We start from the raw sequence: 12,363 nt of genomic DNA on the forward strand, positions 1-12,363 counted from the left end.
ATCTCACAATCTCCTCTTATCCAAATATCGACTTTTTCCACCCCAAGCACAGAATCCAACGGTTGCCGGACCCTAGGCCCCACCTCGGAATATTATACTAACGTATAGCTACGGTGTAAACTACGTATATGGACCTATACGGTAGTTGACGTCAGCTTGCGTACAAGATTACGTCATCGTCGTCTCCACGGATCCGAAATCGGAAATGGTTGGATAAGGGAGGAAAGCCTGGCTGAGTGTATATTGGTAGAATCCACGTCGGCACGGGGAATGGGCGCGCACGCAATGAAACATTCCGGTTAAAACGGACCAATGGGAGAGAGCCACAGTCAGAAACCAGAAAAAAGTTTCGTCTCGCCAGAAACTTCAATAACAATTACGAAACGTTGCGTCTTTACCAAAACAAAAATTGTTACGCCAACTTCGCTACGACTTGGAGGCGGTTGTTGTGCGTTTCGAATGGGCGTATCCAAACGCGTTTCGGAACTTCTCGGCCCGGTACGCCGCCACGCCTGTATCGAGTCGATATTTTGAACGCGTTAGTGAGGATTACTGGATAGTAGAATTGGTAGCGGAGCGTGCTGAGTCGGAGAGAGAAGGAAAAGAGAAGTGGTTCTACTTTCATGCAAAAAAGGCGAGCTCAAGCATTAAGGAGGGAGAGAGAGAGAGAGTTTTATTAAGACGAAACACACATTAAAAACAAACGCTGGCCAGCAACGGAGCCAAAGTTCCTTCCCTTTTTCTTTTTCTTCCCCATTCTTCCGTTTCACGTGAAGCATGAGAGATCGCCTTCGCCATATTTTCCTTCTCTTCTGCTTAGGTTTCATCGACAGCTTCGGATCTTGAATTGTGCTCGCGTTTTTTGCTTTCATCTTCAACTTTTCTGGACTTCTTTTACTAATGGCGGTGGAAGATAACGAGAGTTGCAGCAGCAGAGCCATCGATTCGTCGCCGACGCATCCGAGGCAGCAGCGGCACAAACAAGAGGTCTTTAACGAGGTTCTACGGCGGCTTAAGGAATCCGGAAACGAGGAAGCTAATCGCCCTGGATTCGACGACGAGCTATGGACTCATTTCAATCGGCTGCCAACGAGGTAGCGTAACCCTAGCTTTTACTGTCGCTTTTTTTTTCCCTTCTGTATTTGGTTTTTTATTCTGTAGCAATTGTTTTGCTTTAATTCAATTTTTTGGGATCGTCCTATTTGATGTTCTATACAATGTGCTATGCATACTTTTATATCAAACGTTTGCTTCACCCGTTGTATTTCAGTGTTTTGCTTGTCGTTTGAATAAATTTAAGCGAATTATTATTGCAGATGGATAGTTCTACGAGTCTAGCTTTTTTCCTCTCGGCGTGTTTTCATTGTTCCGTGTATGTATTTGTTTAATTATTTTAGTAATATTTGTAATGGTTTTTGTAGATACGCTTTGGATGTGAATGTGGAGAGGGCTGAAGATGTTCTCACACACAAGAGATTACTTCAATTGGCGCATGATCCATCAAACAGGCCGGCATTTGATGTTCGTCTTGTCCAAGTAAGTTGCTTTTTCTATGTTGTTTGGATCATCTAAGAACAGCTTATTTTAGGACCATAATTAGGAATTGTCATGGTAGTCGTTTGTTTCTCCAAAGCATTGCAATCCTGGTCTTTATTTTCTCTCATGCTGCAGAAAAAGTTAAAATATTTCCAATTAAATAACAAAAAGGCCTTGATGTTTAACAAGTGGATCTTATTTATGTGCCCTGTATTTTAAAGCTAAAATATAGAGTAGTTGATGAAAGACATGCTTGTGTTACTTGTAACCAGACATATGCTCTTGGTGAGTATTCGAGTGCAATGAGGATGAATTCTGCACAACTATGAGTAGGAGCATCATTCTTTAGTTTCAATTCTGTCTGCCCATAGTAGTCCTGGGAGATATTTGGTTTCACCCTCCAATTTGTTGAGGCTAAGGTTTAGAAATATGAAAATTTATTTCTTATTTTCTTGTTTTGTCTGTACATAATGAAATCTTCATCCAAAACATAGGAAGCCATAAAATTTGTGGACCAATCATTAGAGTATGGTCTTGTCCTTTTTTGGTCTGGAATGGTTTTAAACTTCCTTTTTCAGTAGAGCTTCTAAGATACCCAGAATGGCCAGTAGTCCAGAAATTTCTGTGAGGATATCACTACCGCCCTGCTAACTGTTTGTGAGCTCAGTTCTGGTTCTGGTCTTCTGAGAGAATGACATGGTGGCTCTCATAGTTAGTTTACAAAGACTATATCTGTCAGATTCTGAATTGGTGAGACCTGGTCTGATACCTTATTTGAATGGAGAGCCTATACTTAGGTTTTTATAATGTCATTTTGTTGGTCTCTTTTCCTTCTCTATTTTGATAAAAGTATGCAATTCTTTTCATCTAGCTCCTCCAAAAGTGTAGTCCTTTCTCTGTATTCTCCTGGAGGAAAATTCCAAGTTTTGATAGCTTTATTCAAATTGTATTGAAAAGTGAATTTTTTTTGTGCACGTTAGGAAATGTTGATTTTGTTTGTGCATGCTGTCTTCCTGAAAAAAATGATTCTCTATGTACTTGCTTTTTTCTGTTTTATGTCCACATCATGTCCTGTTTGTAAATAGGTTTAGAAATACCCTATGTCCTTCCTTTCCCTGTTTTCCATTGTTTGCCCCCTCCAGTGGGTTTGTATCAAGCTTAGCTTTGATGGATTTCTAAGTATAATCCTGGACCCTCATGATAAGGTGGTCACTCGGTATACTTCATACTGAATTTATTATTTTTGCGTTCCTATATCCATCACAAAACGATTGAAGGGAAATCACTACCGCTACTTTGTGAGCTGAGAATTTCGTATGAGAGATTTTAGGAACCCTTTAGGGGTTGAAGATGACATCCTGGTGGCTATCATCAGGCACCAGAACAAATTGGACTCTTTGTGGCAGTTTTTTTTATACTTTCTGGGATTTAGCATCTGTCAAACTGATTGAAAATCTCCTGGATCCATATTCCCAGGTCGGAAATAGCCGAAATCACCAGCCTTGTATCTCTGCTGGAAAAGTCTTTCAGTAAAAACACTGGTGATGGCCTTATTAGCTGGGATTGCTGCCCCACTGGGCAATTTTTTGTAGCCTCCTACTACTGTCCACTCACATCCATTGCCCATCCAGCACTAAGTTGGTGTCAGCATGGGGCCAAAGAAAGTTCTTCAGTTCCTATGAACAGCGGCCCATGGAAAATCCTTACTTGTGATGTACTGATTAAAAGTGGGCGGACAGTCATTGACAGCCTCTGTAAGCTTGGTGGAGACAAAGAAGAATTAGCAAAGCACATCTCACTGTGGGGTGCAATTCTCAGGAAATTCAGTATTCCTGTCTGTTTCCCCGGCTCTTTCTCTCAATTCCTACTGCAGTACTATTATTCCTGCCGGTTCTTGAAGTATGGAAGGACTTTAAGGAAGGCGTCAATTACTACAGGACATTGGAATTTAATGCTGGAAAAAAGCAATTGAACATATAATCGTTCATCAAACTCACTTGGCTCGGTCACAAATTGAACAATTCATCATTTAAAATAAAGAAATAGAACAATTCATCATTTAAAATAAAGAAATATAACAATTCATCATTTAAAATAAAGAAATAGAACAATTCATGACTTACTATTATGGTCCTGCTCCCTTCATGAGATGCCCCCCTTCCTAAGCTCAATAATAAGAAAACTCTGGCAGAAAATCATTCATGTAGAAAATCACAAGCCTCCCAACATACTTCCCTGGCAGTGAATCCCCTATGGATCCTTAATGCTAAATTTTGATGGCTTACCACTTGGAAACCCTGAGCAGGGGGGGTGTCTTAGATCATTGACTCAACTGAAGGGGAATCAAAGCTGCTACTTTGTGGGTTTGGTATTTTTTAGGAGAGATTTTAGGAACCCATTTGGGGTGGGAGGTGACTTCCTGGTGGTTTTCAGCAGGTGCAGAACAACTTAATTCCTTTCAGGCAGTTTGTTCAACATTTTGTGGGATTCAGGGTTGTCTAGAGGATTGAGCATAGTACTCTCAGGTCAGACAGGAAGTTGGTGATTCCCTTGATATGGAAGGGGTGGGCCATCAACTCCTCATTATGCACACCCCAGGATATTCCACCTTGTAGATTATTGTGTTTTTTCAGCTGATGTTTCTTCTTGATTCTAGTATTGGCTGATATGCCTTCTGTCCATGTTTGCACCTTTAGTAATGTTACTTATATTCACTCTTCTTTGTCTCAATGAATTTCAAAATTAAAAGAGAAAGCTTCTGGTGACTGTGGTGCTCATTTAATCCCGTTGCCTGTTTTGTGGCATCTGGGCCCTGGCATCTAACTTCGTGAAACTATGGTAATTAAACAGCTTGTATTAAGGTTCTTGAGGATAAACCACTGGGTTCTTCCTTATGTTGCTTTTAAATCTTATTCTTTTTATCTGATTTGTACTGTAAAATCTGACTAACAAGTTGAAACACTCCCTTGAGTAATGGATAAGATATTGGGTTGGTTCTTAAACAACTTAAGTATGTATGTGGTAATACTAAACTGTAGAAAATAGTTGATCAGGGAAATGCTTGGACTCTTTGGACGTAGTGGTGCAAGTGGGGCAACTCTTTTACTGCTAGTAGTAGTGACATTCTTTAGTTTCAATTTCTTCCTGACATTGTGGTCTTACGTATCTTTGGTGCCATCCTCCAATATTTTAGATGTCAAGGTTTGTACAGAATCAGAAGTATTTGCTATTGCTTGGTTTGTTCAATGCAAATTGCTGTCTCCATCCAATGGGAAGATGGAAGTTCTCGAGATCCACGATTTTGTACTTTTTACTTGATTTTGAAGGGTATATTCTATTCCAAATAATGCATACGATGCAGCCAGAGTTTATTTTTAGGCATACCTCCAGTCAATTTTTAAAAAGGTTTTGGCGGAACGAGTCAGTGGATCCCCATACTGCCTCAGCAGACCGCCTAGGCAATGAGTGGCTGTCTCAATTTTTAGGTGGTTTTTTACATATTTTTTAAATTATTATGGTATCTAGCAATTGAAACATTAAAACACTTCATGTAAGTAGCAAGTCATTCTTGTGGGGAAGTGGATTGGTCTTCTCAATTGTCTAAGATAATAGCAGCAGGGTAGAAGTGAAAAGGAGACAGTGAGCAGTGAGAGAGAAAGAGAAGACTTACATCACCTTGACAGAGGACTAGCTTGAGAGAGAGAGAGAGAGAGAGAGAGAGAGAGTCTAACAGACCACCCACACCTATAGCCTTGTTTTTCTAAAGTGCAGGAACTACATCCTTCTGTTTGTTCTTGGTCTCATGTGACCAGTTCTGCAATTTTTTTAACTAACTCCTTGGCCAAAGGAGGTCGTCCTCCAATCCCTTATTGTAAGGGGGGCCTCCTCTTGATAAAAAAGTGCACTTCCTCCCAAAAAAAGGTCTAATAAAGGGGGTAGAGCAATAATTTAGAAGATAATCTAAACTCTTATGAACTAGAGTGGGTGGGTTGGAGATCACCTAGGCGGAAAGATCATGCGAAGAGCATAGGTTGCCGATTTCTAAAACACTGTGTCCACTAGCTGCTTGGGAGCTCAATTTGAATGACTTGTTATTTATCTTGCATGGGAGAATAAATGATTGATGACCTTGTGATAGTTATTATTATTATTATTTTTTTAAACTGATGAGCTTTATTAATCAAGAAACACAAAACAATTAGAGGAGCATTCCTATTACAATAAGGGATTGCAGGGAAACTCCATTTTTAGCAAGAGAATCAGCCACTGAGTTGGCTGATCTCAGAACATGGTCCAAATACAGTAAAAAGGGTTGAAATATCCTTAATGTCTCAGAATGTGGTCAAATGCTGCCAAAGGGCTTAGTGAAAGAGGAGGAACACTAAGCAATTACCACGCTGGAGTCCCCTTAAAAAATAAGGGGACCAGATAAATGATCACAGAAGATGATGAGGCCTTGGAGGAGGGTCATGAGCTTGGTGGAGTAGAATCAGAAGTACCTATAGGCCCAGTGTAGGAGATCAAGGTGTCACCATCGAATGTCCAGATGACCCCACCGAAACCAGCTGGACCAGGATTGCTCAAAGTATTGCAATCAAAATTGAGTTTCAGCAATCCGAGAGGCTGGGGTTCCCATTCCTGCATTGTAGGGCCACGGGAAGGATAATTATTAAAATAAAACTAGATGCTTAGGGGATTCATTTAAATGCTGATTGTCTGCCTTGCGGCCATTTTGGCATCAAATCTCCTTACCAACCCCTCCAAGGTAAAGCTTCGGACATCCTCCCCGGATACACTTATCTAGACCCCTCGCTCCAAAGGGTCTTTTACTACCGCCTTGGTCTATGAATTCCTCCACAGTCCCAACCCCCCTCAACCTAGCCACCCTTTGGCCATTGTCTGGACCTTACTTGCCCCATCTTGAGCGAGTTTTTTTTATCCAGAGTGCTTGTAGAAATTAAATTCTCACCTCTGATTCCCTTATTCAGTGTGGCACTTTTGTCCAGGATCCCTCTTGCCCCTTTTTGCCAAAATACTCCCGAAAGTGCCACCCATGTCCTTCTCCACTACCACTTTGTCCATGCAGTTTGGACTATCCTCCTTAATAAAATCGGCCTCCAGTACCGTACCTCCCAAAATTTGCCATCCACTATCCTCTTAGTCACTAGTGACTCCAAAAACTCAGAAAACTGCTCATATCTAGCTGTCTGGGTCATATCCTTTGAGCCTTATGGAAGGAAAGAAATAGCCAAAAATTCAAATTTAATTGTTGGTCAAGTATCAACATGGTTCATGACCCGGAAGGAATTCAGTCACCTTAGTGGCTCTAATCTCAGAGGGAACTAGCATGTGGTAGCTGAGATGGCACACCCTTCTCGTCCTCCAGTAATGGTGACTTGTGGTCCTTCACCGGTGGGCCACTATAAGTTGAATTTTGATGGCAGCGCTTTTGGCTGCCATGGTCCTATTGGTTTTGGAGGAGTAATCCGTGAGGAAAGTTGTTCTCCTTTACTCCTTCACCAGCCTGTTGGGAGTCTCAGACTCTACCTCTGCAGAACTCTCCGGATTACTCAACGGACTTCAGGTCTTATAGGGCTATCTTGTGGGCCCCCGCCTTATTGAAGGCGACTCCAAGATTGTCATTGAGTGGTGTGCAAAGACAAACAATCCTCCCTAGCGGCATTGGGACATTTACTTTGAAATATGTAATATAACTTCTCTTTTGAACTGTACTTGGAACCACATTCCTAGGTCTGCCAATCACTTGGAAGATACTCAGGCTAAGCTAGGTGTTTCACTCCAACACCTTGTTGTGGAGGAAGGCCCGCTTAGTTAGGTTTGTATATTTCTCTCCCTCTTTTATAAAATTTGTTAAGTTGGGTTCAAGGCCTATCCCAAAATGACTAGCCAACTTAGGAAACCTCTTTTCCAACTAATAAACTCAAGATCTTTGTACTCACTAATTCATGTGGGACTATTCATTAATACTCCCCCTCACGTGTAGGCCCTCTTTTGTGGCTCTACAAGTGGATAATTTAGGTGTAGGTCCTCTTTTGTGGCTCTACAAGTCGATAATTTTAGTTGTAGGCCCTCTTTTGTGGCTCTACAAGTGGATAATTTTAGGTGTAGGCCCTCTTTTGTGGCTCTACAAGTGGATAGTTTAGGTGTAGGCCATCTTTTGTGGTTCTACAAGAGGATAATTTAGGTGTAGGCCCATATATGAGTACTTGCTTTGATACCATGTAAAGTTGGGTCTAAGGCCCATCCCAAAATGACTAGCCAAATTAGGAAGCCTCTTTCCCAACTATAAACTCAAGATCTTTGTACTCACTATTCCATGTGGGACTATTCATTAACAAAGTTTTTACATCCTTCATAAAAAAAAAGGCTCTACCTGAAGTGAAACCTTAGATGAAGTGAGCTATGTGCGGCAAAAGGAAGGATAAGGACAGGCACAGTAATGATGGAACTGAGGGGTGACTTATACTTGTAGAAGAAGTGGGAGAGTTGTTCTTTTGATCTAGGTTTCAAGTATTTGTGTAATGTCTTCATGCTTGGACGTTAAGAAAGGTGTTTTTGTCTGTTATGCTTGAGGAAATGATTATTATTTTCTTAAGTTAAGAATGGTAATAATGTAAAAACCCCATGGGTTATGTTCATCAAAACCCAATTCCTCATTTAGGCACTGGGTTGAAAGTCCTATATCTTCTCCATTAAGTGGGATTGTCCTGTATCTTCTCCATTAAGTGGGATGATACTGTTTAAACTACTTGCTGTCACCCTATCAGGTTGTTCTATTGGTGAAATCATTTTACCTCTCTTAGAGCTGCAGATATTTCCCTTTTCCTTTGATAGAGGCTATTATTGTATCTAGGTATTTTAATTATAGGATAATTATAGGACTTCATGTATTTTTGATTCTCTGAAATGTCCATGGTTCTTGTTTATTGTGTTGTGTATAGACCTTGTGATGTAGGATAGAAAGGACTTCAGGTTCTAGGGTTGTAACAGGTGCTGAATTAGGTCACAAAAGGGTTGACTAAGCAAATCAAGAAATAGGGTATATTAATTGCGACTAACATGATAAGAAAATAACTTAAACAATGAAAATATACTAAATTCACTACAAACATGTAGAACAAGTAGCAACTAAAGAAGAAAATACCTTAGGAATGGAAGTTCTCAACACACCTGGGTGGATGAAGGAAATCAAAGCTCAAAAGGGCTCAAAACATGTTAGCAAACACGAAAGATGCAATTTTCAGGTTTTTCCTACTTTGATTTTGTCAATCCAGAAAAAGAAAAACAAATTTTGATGAAAGAACTAAATGTGAATGTGAAAACTAATAGGGAGATGCTATAATGAAGCAAATAGTCTTAAATTTGAAGAAAAGTGCTGGAATTTGGATGAAAGAGGGTTAAAGACAAAAAAAACATAGCAAATTTAGGGGCTGCTACAGTTAAAAAAAAAAAAAACTGGCTTCTTTCTTGTTGAAATAGGATTGGAATGAAAGTACAGCAAAGAAAGACTTTTTAGGAAGGTAAAATTTAAGAGAGAAACAAAGAAAGGAGGAGAAAAAGAGGTATCAGACCTGATTTTTGGAATTCACATCCAAGAGAGAGATTTCACACCCAAGCAACATAATTCTGAAATTTCATTCATTAACTGGCCAATTATAGGGGTTTGGTGGCTGTAAACAGTCACAACCTTAAGGCCTAAAATTTAACAGCCCAGATTGAAACATCTTGTTGACTAAAACTAAGGGCCAAGATTAAAACTTAAAAGAAACCTAATGGATGACCTTACACCAACGTTTAAAGGACTATTAAACTAAAAATAACGAAAATTACCAACAAAACCAATTAATTCTTATGGGCCAAGATAAAGCCCAGCTAAACCATAACCCCCTGAAAGTAAAAAAGAAATTAAAATAAAAATTCATCCAATTTCCTAAAACCTACTAAATAACAAAACTTAAATATTGGGTTCATTAAGCCAAATTGCCACATCTCTTTTTCTTCCTTGAATTGGCTTGGAACTCTTGATACTCCTCACCTCGCTTCTTTAGTAATTTTGTCTAGTGTTGTTAATGTAAAATTTATTTGCTATAGCTAATTTAATAAAAAATTGTTTCCATAACTAATCAATTTTTGACCAAAAGGTACTAGTGTTATATTTAGGTCAATAATTATGAAAAGATGATGTATATGCTGGGATGTTCTTCTACTAGATAAAAAAGGTTGAGGTGTATTTAGCGCAGAGAGATCTCTAAGCAGTTTTCCCTAGCAACATGTGCAAGAAACAAGTGACATTGTTGGATCCAATTGTATTTTTTTTTTTTTTTTTTTGAAAAGGATGTTGGATCCAATTGTATTGGTCTCATCTTGTGCTGTTATACACTGAAGAATGTTAGGCCTGAACTTTTATTTATGGCCAATTTAATCCTTGAATGCTGCTATTTCTATGAAGGTTTCTCCAGCTTTTGATGGACACCAAATTGATTCTTCTGAATCTTACTCTCCTAGGCAAGGAGACGATCACAGTTCTTCAAGTAACTTTAGCCGACCAAGGTAGGTGGTTTTATTGTTCATTCATGGAGTCCTTGTCATGAATGTTCTTTATATTCGATCTGTTGTCTTGGTTGATCTATTAGAATTTTTTGTCCTGTTTGTACATCTTTTGGCTTTTGTGGCAGTCACCCTCCTCCTTCCTTTGGTTCGTCACCTAATCTTGAAGCTCTTGCTCTTGAAGCCAACAAGAACATTCAAGATCGAGATAGTGTCTCAAATGCGGGTGCCATCTATGCGAGGTAATTTTTTTTATCTAAATCCTTATATCTCTAAATATCTGCAGATGGTCTTACCAGGCTATTCTCTCTATGTGATTGGCTTCAGAGTTTTTTGCAACTTGCTTTTTTAAGTGCTGGTGCAATTCATCAGACGTTGAGACAAAATGTTTATCCTGTCTTTCTTAACTTTTTTTTGGAAATTGGACTGGAGCATGGACTTGCACCAGTAAGGTGACCCTGAAATCATGAAAAAACAATTTACGTCATGTATAGAAAGAGCAGTTTATTTACTCCCTAGGTAGCCTGCTATTTCAAAATTTGGAATAGGTTTATGTATTTACATTTTTCTTATGAGATCTACATGCATGCAGTTTTTGCTATTCATTAGTTTCTGAACTAGACATGTTTGACTTTTTAAACTATCTTATTTTTTATAATGATGAAATTGTGATATGTGGTTTTCGAAAACCTATTTCAAACCACAATTTTCACGAATCACTTTTTCCTTACCATTGAAGGTAAAATATATGCTGCACATGATATTTACTGTATTATAAATTTGTCAACAGCTATTCACATTCTGCCATCTTCTTGCTAGTTTCAATTTTTTATCGAAAATACTGAGGCCTTATTATCTGTAAGTTCTTATTCAAATGCATCAACTTCTGACCTATGTTTCTTAATGGTGTAGACCCATGCATGAAATCACTTTTTCAACCGATGACAAACCGAAACTTCTTAGTCAGGTGAATCCTTTTATGATTCTGAACTTGTTTAAAATCACCTTCCAATTGTTTCCTTCCCTATATTTCGTACTAATTCTTGGAAGTTTTTCAGTTAACTTCTTTGCTCGCGGAGATTGGCCTGAACATCCAAGAGGCACATGCTTTTTCAACAAGTGATGGATATTCATTGGATGTATTTGTTGTAGATGGTTGGGACTACGAGGTATTGCTAAGTTGCATTGTTCTACTGACTGTGATGGATTCATAAGTTCTTCATGCTATTATATGAAATAATGGCAATTTCTTTTTTTTTTTGGTAGTCGAATAATGAAAATTTATTTTGTACTGTTTTTTCATTATTCCTTAAATTGACCTGTGAGAATCTTTTCTGATTTAACCAATCAGTCTTTCTATCTTTAATAAAAATTTATTTTATAATTTTTATATTATTTTCATTTAATTTTCTTCTTGATTTTTATTATTTTATTTTTGGCTGCCGTATATCTCCCCTTTTGTGTTGCCTTTGTATTTTCTATACTCATTTTAATGAGTTATTTCTCATAATTATCAAAACTAAATCAATGGGTTTTCTTTTTCAAAGACATGATCCATGGAAACTTGATACTCAACACTGACAAGATACTCCTGTAACAATGTATATGATACCTCTGGTGGAGCTGTAGAAATGATTATGTTTTTTGGCTGGAATCAAACTGCGTAACTGACTCATTGTTCAAAATCTTTAGGAAACTCAGCAGCTTAGACACGCTCTGGAGAGGGAAATTTTAAAGATTGAGGTAATTCTTATCTTGCTGTGACTTCAATCTTTTCTTAGACGTTAATCAATGGCAGCATAATTGCCTGTGCTTCAGATTCTATGAGTATCTCTATATAGAGTGTAATTTTGTGGTATACAGATTGTTATTAACTGAAAGATTTAGATTTATACTCTTTTCTTCTATGGACTTACTATGGAATTTTCAAGTCCATTAGGCTTCATTTGGCTCTGGCGCTCCAGAGTTGCCAGTCTATTCTGGTTTTTGTGGAGCTTAAAACCATGAAACTTATGTTTGGGAAGTCCCACTTTTATGCTAATCTACTCACTTTTGGTTGCAACGATAGACAATTTTCGCTACTAGAAAATATAAAACAGAAGTTTCAGCTCAACCAAAATACTTCAACAATCCTTCGAAGTGGTCTGACTCATTGGACTGTTTCCTACGAAAATGACCCTCCCTAGAAGGGTCACTTTTGGCTGATGAAAACTTCCAGGTTGCTGGGACTTGCATATTAGAAAAAGGTGGTTAGGGTAA

General features: G+C 38.6%; 1 protein-coding gene across 1 annotated transcript in view; it reads left to right on the plus strand.

The window, feature by feature from the left end:
* Window positions 1-693: 693 nt before the first annotated feature.
* LOC137944345 (serine/threonine-protein kinase STY46-like) overlaps window positions 694-12,363 on the plus strand; it is a 33,033-nt gene continuing 21,363 nt past the window's right edge. Inside the window, exons 1-7 of the mRNA XM_068790003.1 lie at window positions 694-1,094; window positions 1,422-1,536; window positions 10,007-10,107; window positions 10,233-10,346; window positions 11,017-11,071; window positions 11,163-11,273; window positions 11,797-11,847. Coding sequence (XP_068646104.1) covers window positions 901-1,094; window positions 1,422-1,536; window positions 10,007-10,107; window positions 10,233-10,346; window positions 11,017-11,071; window positions 11,163-11,273; window positions 11,797-11,847 — 741 coding nt within the window. The 5' untranslated portion in view covers window positions 694-900. The remainder of the gene's footprint in view (window positions 1,095-1,421; window positions 1,537-10,006; window positions 10,108-10,232; window positions 10,347-11,016; window positions 11,072-11,162; window positions 11,274-11,796; window positions 11,848-12,363) is intronic.

The sequence above is a fragment of the Aristolochia californica genome, unplaced genomic scaffold (assembly GCF_029961685.1).
Source record: "Aristolochia californica isolate CCGP_79_NKW_82.1479 unplaced genomic scaffold, dmAriCali1.0.hap1 SCAF_11, whole genome shotgun sequence".
NCBI classification, from domain to species: domain Eukaryota; kingdom Viridiplantae; phylum Streptophyta; class Magnoliopsida; order Piperales; family Aristolochiaceae; genus Aristolochia; species Aristolochia californica.